This window comes from Chrysochloris asiatica, unplaced genomic scaffold (genome assembly GCF_000296735.1).
Source record: "Chrysochloris asiatica unplaced genomic scaffold, ChrAsi1.0 scaffold00128, whole genome shotgun sequence".
Lineage (NCBI taxonomy): Eukaryota > Metazoa > Chordata > Mammalia > Afrosoricida > Chrysochloridae > Chrysochloris > Chrysochloris asiatica.
In genome coordinates, this window is record NW_006408646.1 from 9,239,066 (window position 1) to 9,256,033 (window position 16,968).

At 44.7% G+C, this 16,968-nt stretch overlaps 1 protein-coding gene across 6 annotated transcripts in view; it reads left to right on the top strand.

The window, feature by feature from the left end:
• The window catches only part of DEPDC5 (DEP domain containing 5), a 151,484-nt gene that overhangs the window by 122,385 nt on the left and 12,131 nt on the right, over positions 1-16,968 (top strand). For all 6 annotated transcript variants that reach the window (XM_006869286.1, XM_006869282.1, XM_006869283.1 and 3 more), the window contains 5 exons: positions 10,761-10,915; positions 12,828-12,905; positions 13,528-13,660; positions 15,689-15,797; positions 16,535-16,759. In XM_006869286.1, the coding sequence (XP_006869348.1) occupies positions 10,761-10,915; positions 12,828-12,905; positions 13,528-13,660; positions 15,689-15,797; positions 16,535-16,759 (700 nt within the window). The remainder of the gene's footprint in view (positions 1-10,760; positions 10,916-12,827; positions 12,906-13,527; positions 13,661-15,688; positions 15,798-16,534; positions 16,760-16,968) is intronic.

The following is a 16,968-nucleotide window of genomic DNA, read 5'->3' on the forward strand; positions in this document are numbered from 1 at the left end:
GGATTGGAACCATGGCAATGAGATGATGTATGATGGAATGAATGTAAAACTAAAGTTCTCTCATGTAAACTACCATATAATTCACAATAAAACATTAAAAAAAAATCCGTATGCTTCCCGGACTCTGGAGCCATTGCAATGAACCCTGTTTCGGACACCAACTGCAAAACATGGCGCCAACCCTCCCTCTCTCCCTGGCACATTCTACTTAGCTGGACTCAATGGCTACTTGCAGTGACCATACAAAACTCTGAGACTATATTCACAGTTATGGGGTTTACTAGGAAAGTGAACAAGTTAGAATTCAGAATCAGAAATGTTCAGGGTGTAATTCTCCCAGTCAGGACAGCCTGTCCTCTGCAATACCCACAGGCAGGCTTCTTTCTCCCCTCATCCCCTTGGCCTGGCCTCTGCTCTGCTTCAGCAGTGTTACAAAGCTCTTTTAGGGCTGCTGGTATATGCCTACAGAGCACACCAATACACCCTAAGATCCATCTGAAGGCACTTGGCTGTAGCTCTGTGGGTCAGCAAACCTAGCTTCCCAGTTAAGCACCTAGATGCACCCCACCCTGTAAGCAAGCGTCTTGCCCAGAGTCCCTCAGCTTTCCTTGCTCCGTGGGCCGTGAAGTTTGTTGTGCTGCTTCTTGGTTCTGTTCTTGCTGCTGCTCCCCTGCCGCTTCTCTGGTGCCACAGCTTTCTGTCCTTGGGTTGAGGACGGTCAATGGATAGGAATCTTGGGTCCAAAGGATGAAAGATGCCCTCCATTCCTGGTTCTTTTCCCGTGGTGCTAGTGAGATCCCCCATTCCTGCTTCTGAAACCGCTCATTTTCTACCCATGTTAGAGTTCCAAATTTTTACAGTCACAGTTAGCTCTGTTAAGAATCACACCTGAATCATATCAGTGTCTTCTCCCTCCTTTACTTACTCAGACCCATCAGGGTAAAAGAAGTTGCTTGGCCGAAGTTACAGTTTGGATAGAAAGCCATATGAAGTAATTCTCTGCGCTGCAGTTGGTAATGGGATTGTCCTTAGAAGTCACCCTCCTCATGTCTTCTGCCCTCAGCTTGGAACCTAAAGAGACACTTATGGTCCCAGAGAGAGGCTGCTGCCACACAAAGAAAGGCCTGAGTGAATGTCACGGTCTCTTCCTTCCCTTCTCCTCTCTACTCCTCAGCAGACATTCCCATAAGGAGCGTGGCTTGTTGTGGGATTTGCCTGGCAAGTATCTCCGATGTATCTGCTTCTCTCCTTCCCTTCCACTACCACCACCACCACCACCCTTCCAGCCCTCAGTCAGAAACCATCTTCACCTGGACCCTGCAGCTCCTTCCTCTGGGGATCCCCCTGCTTCCATCCTGGCCCCTCCTGCCTGCTTCCCACCCATCATCCAGGCTGACCTTTTAGAGTGGAAAACAGATTCTGTTGTCCTTGATTAAGCATTTCTATGACTTCCTCTCTTTAGGATAAAGGCCAGAATCCCATGATGGATGGCCTGAAAGGTCATCTGAAGGATCTAGGCTTCCTCCTGCCCTGGTGCCTCATTGGTTCTTGCTCATCTAGTCATGTCCCTGTGGTATAACTTTTCCAACTCCAGTCCCACCCATTTTGTTGTTGTTAGGTGACATTGAGTCGGTACCGACTCATAGCAACCCTGTGCACAACAGAATGAAATATTGCCCGGTCCTGGGCCAGCCTCAAAATTATTGCCATACTTGAGCCCATTGAAGCTGCTATATTGCCAATCTGTCTTCCTTTTTTCTCTGACCCTCCACCTTACCAAACATGATATTTCTCTCCAGTGACTGGTCCCTCCTGACAATATGTCCAAAGTATGAGATACAAAGTCTGGACATCCTAGCCTCCAAGGAGCACTCTGGCTATACTTCTTCCAACACAGATCTGTTCTTTTGGCAGCCCACGGTACTTTCAATATTCTCCTCCAACACCATAACTCAAATACATCAATTCTTCTCAGGGCTTCTTTATTCACTGTCCAGCTTTTGCATGCATATGAGGTTATTGATAATACCATGGCTTGGGTCAGGTGTATCTTTGTCCTCAGGCTGACATCTTTGCTCTTCAACACTTTAAAAAGGTCTTGTGCAGCAGATTTGCCTAATGCAATTTGTCTTTTGATTTGTTGGCTGCTGCTTCCATGAGAGTTGACAGTTGATTCAAGAAAAATGAAGTCTTTTTGTTTCTTTTCTTTACATTGAGATGTAATCAGTAATCAGTAAGTAGTTTTAAGTCCTCTTCACTTTCAGCAAGCAAGGTTGTATCATCTGCATATCGCAGGTTGTTAATGAGTCTTCCTCCAATCCTGATGCTACGTTTTCTTCAGTTTCTCGGATTATTTGATCATCAGCATACAGGTTGAATAAGTATAGTGAAAGAATACAACCCTGTCGCACACCTTTCCTAATTTTAAACCATTCAGTGTTCTCATGTTCTATTCGAACAACTGCTTTTTGGTCATGTACAGGTTTCTCATGAGCACAATTAAGTATTCCGGAATATACATACTTCGCAATGTTGTCCATAGCTTGTCATGATCCACACAATAGAAAGCCTTTGCATAGTCAATAAAGCACAGGTAAACATCTTTCTGGTATTCTCTGCTTTCAGCCAAGATCCTTCTGACATCAGCAATGATATCACTCATTCCACATCTTCTTCTGAATCTGACTTTGAACCTCTGGAAGTTCTCTGTCAGTGTACCCTTGCAGCCATCTGTGTATTACCTTTAGTAAAACTTTACTCGCATGGGATATCAAAGATATTGTTTGATGATTTCCGCATTCCATTGGGTCACCTCTCTTTGGAATGGGCACAGATACGGATCTCTTCCAATCAGCTGGCCATATAGTTGTCTTCCAAATTTCTTGGCAGAGATGAGTGAGTGCCTCCAGTGTCATCTCACTTTGTTGTAAGATCTCAATTTGTATTCCATCAATTTCCGGTGCCTTATTCTTTGCCAATTCCTTCAATGCACCTTGGACTTCTTCCTTACTGTTTTAGCACCCCCATAGTCTGAGTCTACATTTGCATTTGTTACGACTGGAATCTAATCAATGCCCATCTTCCCCATGACACTGCAAGCTCCCTGAGAACAACGGCCATGTCTGCTTTGCCTGCTGTTGAATCTCCAACCCCTACCTCAGTCCCTGGCACTTAGAAGGTGCTCAGTACATACACCTCAAGGGTATTGGTCAGAAGACAGAAGCTTAAAAAGTTTACTTCAAACAGTGGAGCCTTTTTTTTTCTTTTTTCCCAGGAAGAGTTTACATTAAACCCTAATATATAGTCCAGTAAATGTGGCAATATTCTGGGACAAGTTTGTGGAGTTGGAGAAGATTCACAGACCCCCAGACACTTGGGAACCATGCCTGTTAGGCGGCAGTTTTCATTGTGCTCATAGGAGCACAGAGAGAGTTTTTGGTGACTGAGGGGTGATGTTTCTAGAATTGATCTCTTTGCCCTTTGGTTTACTTTCTCTCTTCCAAGACATGAGCTTGCAAAAGACTCATCCCCCTAGCTAGAGACTTAGTGCCACCAAAGGACCCCAGGGACACACTAAGCAACCTTTGCCCTACCCTAAACTCTACCCCTCCAGTCAGATTCCTATCAGGAGCCTCATGTAAGACTTATGCAAGTCTCAGGGCTGGTTGCCTCAAGAACATACAGTTCATCCACACGTCCCAGAGACGTGCCTGAACTTATTCTGCTTTTACATTTTTGATTGGGGTAGAATTCTTTAAAAATCAGGAGGTCCATACAAAAATCCAGAAATCTGTTTTCAGTTATAAAATTAGTTAGACATTGGGTCTGGCAGTGGTCCTTCAGGCATGCCCTATGGCATTAAAAAAAAAAAAAAGCCATCTGTGCCAATATATGTTATCTGTTGGCCCCTGTGGATAGTTTTTTGCTTACAGCCTTTGTTCCAGACCAGCACTGTCCAGTACAACTATTTCTGAGGTGGACATATTCTACGTCTACACTATCCAACTTGTTAGCCACCAATCTGGCTCTTGAGCGTTTGAAATATGACTGATGTGACTGAAGAGTTTTTTGTTTTATTTTATTCAAATTCTTGTGTATTTAAATAGAGCTACCTCATTGGACAGCACAACTCTAGACATTTAAAATATTACCTTTAGTTAGGAAGCATTTATTAATTAGATGCTGTAGTTCCCCATGTTTTCTACCCTTGTTTTCTCTTCATTGGATTTTGAGATCTATTTATTTTAACTTGTTATATTTATGGGTAGCCTCATCTATTTCAGAGTGATGTGAGATTTGAAAAATATAAGTTACCAGTTCGGATGGATATGTGGAGAAAGGAGGCTGTAGCTAGGGAGAAAATTTCACTCAACTGAGAAACCAAATACTTAAACTGAGCACCCGCTGTATACAGGGCTGTGTCAAGTGCTGTGGTAGATACAGAAACGAGTAAAATGCCTCTTGGGTGTTATTTATTTAATATCTGTTTCCCCCCACCAGGTGGTAGGTTCCATGAGGGCAGGGGGCTGTGTGTCCATCCTATATGTCACACTAGTCCCAGAGTTCAGCATAGAGTATTGCCTTACATGCATGCACTCTAGAATGAATGATTGTTGTTAAGTGTCATGGAGTTGATTCCAACTCATAGTGACTCGGTATAGGGTTTCTGAGGAGCAGTTGGTGGGTTTGAATCGCTGACTTTGATTCTCAATAACTTGATGAAATCAGACATTATTGATGGGGAAAATGAACCAAGGACCTTGCCCCTTTAACAGCTGTACAATTTTTTTCCTTTTCTCTTCATTCACCCATTTTAAGTTGTTAAAGAGGGTACTGGAGAGAGAATTATGGTTTGGGATGCTAGGGACCATCCTTCCCTGATAGTATTGACTTTGGGAACCATCTTTGCTACGTATCTGAGAGTTATTCCCAAGCTTTCCTGTTTTAGAAGGCACGTGGGGTCTGCCACAGGTCCCTTTACAATGCCTCTGAGCCCCCAAAGAAGCCAGGTGACTGGAAACCCTGAGCACCACACCCATTGTTTCCAGGTGAGACAAAGTGGTACATCTCTACCTGAGGTACAACTGGAGAGCTGGGTTGGCAGATCTGCTGCTTCATGGTGGCTGGGGGTCCTTCTTGTCCTTGGGGATAATGTCAGGCATCCCTGGCAGAGCTGCCTTCTTCACCTTCTTCCACAGCTTTGGGTGGGTGGGAACGTGGGAGGAGACAGGATTGCTGCTGCTGAGCACTTACTTTTGTGGCAGTTTAAAAATGCACTAAACTCCAGACTTGATTTGGATTTTACCGGCCTTTTTGTTAATGCCACCTTTTTGTTCTCAGACTTAGTTGTCATGTTTTCCCAGTTTTCTCTGGCTGTGACTGTTTCTCAGTCTTCCCTTGGCTTTTATGACGTGGGCAGTCTGGAGGATTATTGGCCAGGTCTCCTGCAGAGTGTCCCCGAATCTGGATTTAATCGAATGCTTGTTTTGTGGTTAGATGGAGGTCATGAGTTTTTGAAAAGAATGCCACAGAGGTGAAGGAAGTGTGTTTGTTGCATGTTAGGGAGGACAGGAGACCTCCCCGCATCACTGGTTATGGTAACCAGCGTTATGTAGTTCATACAGTATTTGCCAGCTTTCTCCAAAGTGAAGTTACTCTGCTTCCTTTCCTTTTCTGTTCTCTGAAAGCAAGTCACTAAGTCTAACCTACTCTCAAGAAGATGGGGGAGATTATGCTTCACTTTCTGGAAAAAGGATTGTCTGTGTTGCAGCTAGTCCCTGCATTACAAACCTCAGATTTACATGCAAAACCCTTTGTTACAAACCAGCTCCATACAGCTGCCTGTTAACATAAAATTTTCAGGTACATACGATGGTTCATAATAACAAACTGGCACTATAGTTTATGGTATGCATCAAAGCATTACTGTTACTGTATTAAAGATGTCTTCGTGTAGCTGGATGTGATACTTTAATTTTTTAAATATATAAAGGTACACTATATACTAAGACAAACATTTGACGGGGTTCCATGTGAAACCAGTGCATAAATGTTCTGATTTATGTACAAATTTGACTTAAAGGCAGACTTAGGAATGGTACTCATTTGTAAACTGAGGACTACCTATAAATGTAATCTTTCTGTAAGGAAGATTTGGGAACAAATATCCTAGACATGTGCGCCCCTTTGTTGGCCCTAGGACATCCTGTCCACCAAGTCTGCGTTTTTGTTTTGTGTTCTCCAAAAGGTTACTTCAGGTGGACTGTGGAAGTATCGTAATCCTCAGAATAAAATGGGACTAGATGGGAAATTTGGGAAAAGTCTTGTGTTTAAAAATTAGCTCTGAACTTGGTAGCCAAAGAAAAGTGGGAAACATCTATTTCAAGATTCAGAGTGGATCTGCTTACACCCTGACTTTTAGAAATGCACAGACAAGACATACGTTCAGTGAGCTACAACCTGGCAAACAGCTGCAGATTTTCTGCTTGTATATCAGTTTTCAGATGCTGTTTAAGAGAGGCTCCTTTTGTAACCTCAAGGCCCCGTTCAAATGACCTTTTCAAGAGTAAGCAAATCTTTTTTGGCATGAAGTTCTGATGCCTTACATGCTCCAATGGGGGTGAATCTTGAAAACATGCTGTGTGAAATAAGTCAGTCACAAAAGAACAAATATTGTATAATCCCGCTTAGACGAAATACCTAGAAGAAGCAAATCTACAGAGACCAAAGTTTATGAAATAGGAGTGAGGAGGAAAAGAGAGTCACTGCCTGGGGTTACTGAGCTTCTTTTAATGGTGGAACAGTTTGGGAATGGAGAATGATGATGGAGGCTCAACATGATGAACATAATTGCAGTTGAATTCAGTAATATTGAATGTTGTATATTATGTAAGGTTATGTGCCGTGGAGTCAGTTCTGACTCATAGCAACCCGTACAGGGTTTCCAAGGCTGTAAATCTTTACGGGAGCAGAAAGCCTCATCTTTTTCCTGCAGAACACCTGGTAGTTTTGAACTGCTGACCTTGCAGTTTGCAGCCCAATTTGTAACCACTATGCTACCAGAGCTCCTTAAATTATGTGTGTGTATATATAGTTGTTGTTAAGTATTGTTATTGTTGTTAAGTATATATATATATGTGTATATATATATACATATTGTTAAGTGTTGTTAAGTATGTATATATTGTTAAGTGTTAAGTGTATATATATATATATATACACTTTGTTGTTGTTAAGTGCTGTGGAGTCAGTGCCAACTCATAGTGACCCTGAATAGGGTTTCAGGGTTGCAGATCTTTATAGGAGCGGAAAACCTCATCTTTCTCCTGAGGGGCTGCTGATAGATTTGAACTGCTAATCTTGTGGTTAGTAATCCAATTTTGTACCCACTACGCTACCAGGAAGGACCTCTGGTAGTGGTTACGATTTGGGCTGCTAGCCTACAGTCAGCAGTTTGAAACTACTAGCAGTTCCACAGGAGAAAGATGAGGCTTTCTGCTCCTGTAAAGATTTACAGCCTCAGAAACGCTATGCAGGGTGGCTATGAGTCGGAACTGACTCCACGGCACACCACCACCACCACGCTACCAGCACTCTTCTGCATAGGGTTCATGAGGCTGTAAATCAGTAATGGAGCAAAGATTTCTTCCATGGAGCGGCTAGTGGATTTGAATTGCTGACTTTGTGGTTAGCAGCCCAACATCCTATAACCCACTACTCCACAGGGTTCCATAAAACATAAAAAAAAAAAAAAAAAAGACTGAGAATGATCATAAGATTAAAAAAACCAGGTTGTTCCAGATAAGTAATTTTTCCTGATACAAAAACCTGAGTTAATGGCTTTCTGTGTGCAGCCTCTTGAAACTGGCCCCATAGATCAGGGATCAGAAAACGATGGGCCAAATCTGGCCTACCACTCTGTTTTTGTAAATAAAGTTTTATTAAAACACAGCCATACCCATCTGTATTGTTTATGGTTACATTTATGGTGCAACAGAGACCATATGTTTCACATCAAACATTGATTATCTGGCCCTTTACAGAAGGCATTTGCCAACTCCTAATATAGAGGGTAGTTCCTTAACCAGACCCCTACCAAAATAAAAGTGCAAGAATCATTGAAGTTTCTGGCAACACCCCCTCAGGTTAGACTGATACAGCAATTCTCAGGGTGCAATGGATGAGAGATAACTCTACTACAGGGTCTGGGAGGCAACACTTCAGAGTCTCCCTAGATCTGGATCTAGTGTTCCTTAGCGTTTTCTAATATAATGTTTACAACATTGTATCTGAGCTAAAGCTTTATTGGTTAGGGACAGGTGGTGGTGTTGTTAAGTGCCATCAAGTCGATTCCAACCCATAGCGACTCTGTATAGGGTTTCCGAGGAGCAGCTGGTGAGCTTGAGCCGCTGACCTTGCAGTTCAAATGGCTTTGCAGTCTGGTACATTAACCCACAGCAACTCACCAGGACTCGGTGATTGGTTCCAAGCTGCCACTTGCTGAATTGCCCTATGAATTTAGGGTGCCAACAAAGTCTGTGGGGTCGGTCTCTTTAGCAAATCATTGAACCTATTGGTTCAGAGCACTTTGCCATCTCCCTCCCCCCACCCCAAAAGAAACATTGAGGTCTCTCTGGAGACATTTGTATTGTCACAACTTGTGGAAGGAAGTTACGAGCATCTAATGGGTAGAGGCCTGGGACACTGCACAGAACAGACCTTATTCTTCAGCTTCAGTGCTCAGTGGTGCTGAGATTGTGAAGTCTTGTTTTGAAGGAACAATTTTTTTTTTTACATCATGTAACAGAATACCTGAAAATGCTGGGGGGCTTCAAAAAGCTTGTGGAACAATTTGATTTTAGTTCCAATCTCCCACAAACTTTTTGAAGCTCCCTTGGATACGGCTCCATTCTGAAGGTATCCAAGAGCCCTGTACTAGAGACACTAGGAGACTTGTACTTTTCCAGAAGCACTCAGGAAAGACTTTGTAATCTCTCTAAATATTTGCAGATGGCCTACTGTATGTGGAGGAAATTTAGTCTGATGCTTCAGGTCAGAATCTTGCTCTGCTTGCAGAACACTTAAAGACAAGGAGAGAGAATACCAGAACTCCATTCCATGAGGCAAAACACCACAAACACCAAGAGAGGTCATAAGGGTTGCAAGTAGCAAGAACCTGCTTAACGGGTGGGGCTGAGTGAATCCGGGAAGCCATATTTGAAATGGCTCTTCAAGAGATAAGTTTTTAGCAGGTGATTATAGGCGCGCTCTGGTTAGGCATTGGGCTGCTGCTAACCAAAAGGTCAGTAGTTCAAACTCACCAGCCGCTCTGCAGGAGAAAGATGAGGCTACTTGTTCCCGTAAAGATTTACAGTCTTTGAAACACTGTAACGTTGCTGTGGGTTGGAATCAACTCATTGGCAGTAGGTTTGGTTTGGTTTTGTAGGGATTCCAGGGCAGCAGGGCATGTAGGATTAAACATGCAGGATCTGATTTCTCTAGAAATGTGCATGAGGGTGAACAGTGGGTCCATGCGATGGGAATGCAACTTGTTGTTGTTGTCAGGTGCCATCGAGTCGGAACCAACTCATAGCGACCCCATGCACAGCAGAACGAAACAATGTCCGATCCTGGGCCAACCTCACTACCGCCGCCACACTTGACACCATCAATGATGTCACCTGGCTGATCCATCTCTTTGGGGGTCTTCCTCTTTTTCTCTGACCCTCCACCTTACCCAGCATGACATCCTTCTCCAGTGACCTTTCTCTCCGGACAATGTGTCCAAAGTAGGAGAGACGAAGCCTAGCCATCTTGGCCTCCAAGGAGCACTCTGGTTGCACTTCTTCCAAAACAGATCTATTGGTTCTTCTGGCAGTCCATGGCACTTCCAGTATTCTCCTCCAACACCACAACTCAAAGGCATCAAGTCTTCTACGATCTTCCTGCAACTTAGGCCTGTGTTTTGTTGTTAATAGGGAGATGAAGAATTGGAATGATTCTTCAGGAAGATCAAAATGGCGACTGTCCTTCTAGGGACATCATGTTGAACAAGGTGACTTGCAGATAGGATTTGCAGGAGAGGGTCTGAAGTCAGAGGGCCAGTTAGGAGATGCTTCCAGTCTTCCCCAGCACCCAGGGAGGAGGCATGTGAATTAGTTGGGATGGGAAGGCCCAGAACAGTGCCTCTCTTTAGAAATGATATTCATGGGATAAGGGAGCTTATCAGACACCTCTAAGGTCTTGAACCTCAGTATGAAGAAGATCCACAGTAGACAGATGCTAGAATGTTGGGTTGGGGGTGGCTGCAGTGCGGCTCACCTCTCTTGTCTCTTCGTGTGCTCGCTTGCTCTCTCTGCCTCTCAAGAACAATTCTGTTTTCTTTACTCTTTTTTATGGGCTTTTTTCTTCAGTCTAAGTCTTACGTTTCTTTCGTCCTGGGGACTTGCCATGAATGGTTGCCTCCCATCTTGAAGGCCGTGCACACAGGCTGGTGTGATAACTAGGCTCCCTTCACTCTTCCACCAGGACCACTGGCAGTTGGGGAGGAGAGAGGAACAGAAATGACCATGTCTGTAAATAGTTTTAGAGATTTGTGTGGTGTTAACTTTTTTTTTAAGTTTGATTTTGAAATACATTATTTATTTATGTAACTTTTTATTGTGATTTGGGTGGAAGTTAACAGAACAAATTGGTTTTCCATTCAACGATGGATTCACATTTTGTTTCGTGACATTGATATATTCTTAAATCTCTTGCAGGTGTCTGTGGACCAGACGGCCGCTCCAGTCTTGGATGGCACTAGCTTGGGGGTAAGCACAGGCCAGTCCATGGACAGAGGCAACAGCCAGACCTTTGGGAACTCTCAGAATGCAGGGGAACAGGGCTTCCCCTCTGCAAACCCCACTGACAGCAGGTGAGATTCAGAATGGCCAACCTCGTGCTCTGGGCAGTGGGGGCAGCCTAACCACAAAATGCTGCAGTGGCTGGGAGTCCAAAGCCTGGGTTGAAGTTCTGACTTGGCCACAAATTATGTGTGGAATCCTGGGCAGGTCGGTCCTTCCCAGCACCTTTCAGATGGAATTTATCATTTGTGTCTGCTTTCCTTGCGGCATAGCTAAGATGTCCCAGTAACAGTGTCAGGCTTCATGCAGAAAGGCCTTAGTGGGCCCAGTCCAACTCTGCCTTCCTCAACATGACACTGCTGTCAAGGCCTAGCCTGGCAAAGGGTAGCCTGCAATCTGTATTTGCTGATTGATAAAATGAGCAAACAGTAAATGAGTTGCTAATTGTGGCCAAACATGCTGGTTCTTCTCCTTCTCGGTGCCCAGAGGAGAAAGAAGTTTTTGCACCTCATTTGCTTTGTGCAGTGCCCCAGCTTTTGATGCCATTATCAAGTCGAGAAGCTTCTTTCTTATTTCCTTTCTGCCCAGTCTGTCTTGTTACCTCACTTGGTTAAAGTGTCTAGGAAACTTGACTTTTTCATCCCTGGGACTGCCCACCTGGCTGGCTCCATGGCCAGGAGGCGTGTATATATGGTCAGCTCTGAAGCAGGAGGAGGTCTGCTTTTCTGGAGTCCTGAATTCTCCCCGGCCTGTAGCCCCATCAAGCCTGGTTGTCCTTCAGCGCTGGGGTGGCTGCCCTGTGCATGGGAAAAACATGCGTTTCTCTGCTTCCTCATTGCTTACAAGGGTAGAACAAAAGATTTTCTTCTGATTGGGGAAGAAAAGAGGAACTGGGAGTCTTCAGGTTGGAGATGAGAAGACCAAAAATGGCATGGAATCAGGCAGGAGCAGTGACTGGAAAGTACAGAAAATGATGCCATTTCATGATAAAGAACTTTCTAGCAATTGGGACTGATGTGTGGAAATGGGTTACTAGTGAGGGTGTTCACATATGAGACAGCCTCTTGTCACGACTCTTTAATAGTGGGAATTTGGGCATTAGAAGAAAGTGCACATCAAAGGTCTTTTAACGTTTTTGTCCAATCCCAGGGTTCTGAAGCACTAACATGAGCCCTGGAGCCTCCAAACAGGCAGGCACAGGAGGCTGGGTCTGAGGAAAGAGAGAGGTCCAAGAAGCTTGTGGGGTACGCTCCAGAGCTGCCAGTTTGGTAGCTGTGTGTATCCTTTGCTCAGTAGAGTGTAGAGTATGTTTTAAGGGGCTGTCATACCATTGAGAGTGAACTTACTAGTAGCTGGAGGCAAGATTTGGGCTCTGGAGTCAGGCCAACATGGATTTAAGTCCAGTCTCTTAACACTTCCCAGCTTTTTGACTTCATAAATCTTGAACCTCTCTGAGTTTTAGTGGGTTGATCATATAACATTTAGTGTTGATTGCCATTTTGGACTTTGTGGGTATCAGTCCTGTGCTTGGGGCTTTACATACATGACCCTCACAACAATCTGGAAAGACAGGAGTAGTATTATCCCCTTTTTTCAGATGAGGGAACTAAGGTCAAGAAAAGCTAAAGGCCCTAAAGCTGGTAAGTGGGACTATGGGAGTCCACCATGTAAAAGACACTTAGGGCAAACCCAAAGCATTCTGGGAAAGCTCTCGGAAGTGGTTGGGTCTTTAGCAAGTTATTAGAAGAGAAGATGCTTACTTGAGGTAAATGAATTTGGGGACAAAGCCAGTTTTTATTTTGTTTATGCTGTGAAAGGAGAAAGTTCTGTATAAGAGGTCCCTGGGACATAGCTGTGAAGCTTTTGTTGGAAAATCTTTTTGTGTCAGTATCTCCATAAGAAATGGAGCGTCTTCCTAAGATTCATGCTCTTTGACCCTGAGTATGTCCTCTTGCTCGGTTGACCAGATACTTTGTGTTACAGCTCACAGCAACTGGTGGCTAGCTCTTTGACATCCTCCTCCACTCTAACAGAGATCCTGGAAGCCATGAAGCACCCCTCGTAAGTGGCCATCTTTTGTGGGGGTGTAGGAACGGGAGGATCTCACAGAGCCCGTACCACAATAGTGCTCAACCCTGTGGGATTGTTGTTGTTAAGTGCCATCAAGTCGGTTCCAACTCATAGCAACTGTATTGGGGTTTCAAGAAGTGGCTGCTGGCTTGAACCACTGACCATGTGGTTCAAACTGACCTCGAGATTGAGTGCTTATTCTATGATGCCACAGTGGCTAAATCACAAAGTTGATACAAGGAGTAAAAGAAGTCATCCGTAAAATACCGAGTGATGCCTGCCAAGGATGGGCATTCTATCAGTGTCGGTTCCCATCTCATTTTTTGCTTTACTTTATTGTCATGGAGATTTCTCTGGGACTAGGAGTAGTATCCTGATGTGGCACTGTAGGATAAGCACTGAACTGTCAACTACTGCAAGGTCAGCAGTTCAAACCCCTCAGCTGCTCTTGATATGAGTCAGAAACAACTTGATGGCACTTAACAACCAAAGCAACAGGATTATTGTAGCGTAGTTGCTTTATAGGGAGCTCACTTACATTCAGTGCTTTAGTGAGAGTCCCTTCTTTTTCTTCTTTCCTTTCTGCTTGGTGCTCTATGCTCCTGGAACACAGGACTGGCGTCCAGCTGCTTTCTGAGCAGAAAGGCCTCTCACCGTGCTGCTTCATCAGCGCCGAGGTGGTGCACTGGCTGGTGAACAGCATGGAGGGAATCCAGACTCAGGCGATGGCCATCGACATCATGCAGGTGAGCCTCAAGAGCAGGGCTGACAGGACCGTACACTTGGTGCCCTGTGGCCTCAAGAGTTTCTGAAGCAGTCACCCCTTCCAGTAACAAAGTCTGCAGTGGAGGGGGAGGTGCTAGTGTTTGTAAGTGTGAGACCTGCCTGGCATGCATGCAAAACCGTCTTCAACTTTGAAATACACTGTACTTTGACTGAAAACTGGCATTAGTTGTTGTCTTAACTGAAGTGTTCTGGAGGGAATCTGTGCAATTTCGATCCTCGGAGGAAACTATGAAAGATTCTCAAAGGACACCCTCTCCCTGCCCCCATCCCCATTTTCTTTTGGTCAGTCCAAACCTAGGGTTTGACTCGGACTCCTGCCTCAGGAACCTCCTGGCACCCTGTGCTTACTCTGACAGAGCACTCAGCCCACAGAGTGAAGACTCTGCTCCTGTCTCACTTGCCTCTCACCTGGCCCTGAGTCCATGAGGGCACGCCACATCTTAGCATCCTTTTCCACAGCACCCGTGCCCGGCATGTTGCTCGGTACACAGTAGGTACTTAGTTAGTGCTCGCTGAATATAATAGCACTGCTCAGACCTAAACTAAACCTGGGAGAAGACTGAGGAAGGGAGAGTTTGCCGAGGCATTCCATGTCATCCTGTCCTCACAGAAGCCCCACCAGAAATCAGTGTGAATAAGTTAATTTCAGCATGAGATCCTGTGTTCTCTCTGTGAGGCCTTTGATGTGCTGTATTGCCTGATAACTTTATAGACACACTCATCTCCCTGAACAACAGCTTTTCCTTAGTCATACACTAGAATCCTATACAGCAGTTAGATGAATGAGCTGAAGGAAATACCAGGAGTGGTACTGAATGAAAAAGCAAGTTGTAAGATGACACGCATACTATCACATTTAACCTTTTAGAATCACATAAAACACCTCACATTCTTTATCAATACAAGTTTATACATTAAAATTATTAAAAACGTGTGTAAGAATACACCATTTCTTTATGGGGAGAGTCTATTTGTTGTTTTTGTTTTAATGAAAGATGTTAAGTCAGTATAGACAACTATGTTAAATTGGTTAAAACTGAATGGTTGATATACCTGGCTTTTCTGTATATTTGAAATATATAGTGCTAATATCTTTTATGATATAATTACATCAAGTATTTTATTTCCTTAGTATTTAACATGGAAAAATTGAAGTAAATCGATTTCTTTTTTTAGTCCATTGCAAACCTACGTAAGTGTTCCCCTATCCACCTTGTTCTTCTGGCCCCCTCCCCTGTCTTATGTATTGCCCTCCACTTCCTAAATCTATTTCTTTTTTCAAAAATGATTTATTTTGTTGTTTTTGCTGAGAAGATGCATGGTAAAACACGTGCGCATTCAACATGTGTCTACATATACAGTTCAGTAACACTGATTACATTCTTTGAGTTGTGCAAAACCATTTTCACCCTCTTTTCTAGATTATTCCTTCTCTGACTCGACAGTACTTAACAACAATATACATTCTAGATTCCTGGTGTGGCCCTGTAGGATATGCACTGGACCGTAAGGCTTATTTGAACTGCGAGGTCAGAGGTTCAAACCCACCAGCCACTCCTCCAAAACCTTATGTTGTTGTTCTTAAGTGCCGTCGAGTTGGTTCCGACCCATAGCGACCCTGTATAGGGTTTCTAAGGAACAGCTGGTGATCTTGAACCATGGACTTTGTGGTCCGGTGCATTAACTCACAGCGCCATACCAGGAGTCCCGGAAACCTTATGCAATGTTGCTGTGAGCCAACCGAGTTCACGACCTAACAACAGTAACATTTACACTCTGCCCCCTGTGGCTCCTGTCCTTTTGAGTTGCTGTTGTCAATTTGAATTTCATATAGCTAGTTCTCAAAAGAGCAGAATCCAGGCATGCGTTTGCCGTACTGCAGTTGTGTCTCATTGCGGTGGGGGAGGCTCCAGTGGGTAGCAGAGGGCTGCTGGCCTAAGATGATGCCCCTCAACAGGATGTCAGAATGTCACCGTCTTTCCTCCTAGAAAATGCTGGAAGAGCAACTCATCACTCACGCATCTGGTGAAGCTTTGCGGACCTTCATCTACGGCTTCTATTTCTACAAGATAGTAATGGACAAAGAGCCCGACAGAGGTCAGAGACAAGGCGAATGTTCTTCCTGGTGACTTGCTCTCTCAAATGAAAATGCTTTTTGAGCTCCATTTATGTCTTTATATTCTAGGTTACCAGATCTGTCAGATTTCTTGAGCATTTTACTTAATTTAAGCCTTAGCCAGAGTGACAGGGTTTGGGGCTACAGTATGTATGTTCTTGGTGTGGACAGTGTGGGTGGAAGAGAAATCTAAGTGAGGTTATGGCACCTGGGCATTTTGGAGTACCTGTTTTTCATGATAGCCCTGCTCTAGCGTAGGTGGTTCTGATTATGACAGGAGCTGGTTGTACTCTGTGACTTAGAGCTCTCTTACTTGCTGGGTCTCTAGACTCTTGTTTTCTCTCAGGAAGACTCTCTCTGGCATTTTCCCAAGATCTATCTTAAGTGTTTGCTTTTGAAAAAAATGATAAAAAGTCATTGACCAGAGGGAGCCCTTTCCAGCATGGTCAGTGTAGGCTCCTATAGCCACGAAGGCACCAGGCCTCACACCAGCCTCTCCTGTGTACCCAGAGCCCGGGACTCCCATGCTGTAGACGGTGACTTCTCCCCCACTGAGGTGACAAAGTGGTCAGTTTTTGTAGCCACCAGTCACCTTTCCCCGTAAATCCTAAATGACTAGTATATAGCCAGGTTTCCAGGAGCATGCTCTGAGGTGAGAGGTGGAACCAGGAGGAGGTAGGGGTTGGTGCTGAGGCCCCTCTCCTCTCTGCTCTCCCAGGAGCCATGCAGCAGTCAGCCGCCTGGCACACAACAGCAAAGGACGACTTTGTCAGCTTCCAGCGGAAGTGGTTCGAGGTGGCATTTGTAGCAGAAGAGCGTTTGCACTCGGAGATTCCTGCCTTCCTCCTGCCCTGGCTGCCCAGCCGGCCAGCCTCCTATGCAAGCAGGCACAGCTCCTTCAGTCGAAGCTTCGGAGGACGCAGCCAGGCAGCTGCACTTTTAGGTAGATGCCTGACCCAGGTGGGGTCTGGGGATGCGCTGAGGGGTGGCTGAGAGGGTTGCAGCCAGTTAGGGGACCTGTACACAGTCCCAGGTTAGAACCACTGTGGCTGCTACACTGTGTGGATTCTTCACTGTGCTGAGCAGGTTGAGCCTCATTATATCATCCCAACCATCAAACTGCCTTCAGCAGCTACCAAGTCAGGGCCCAGT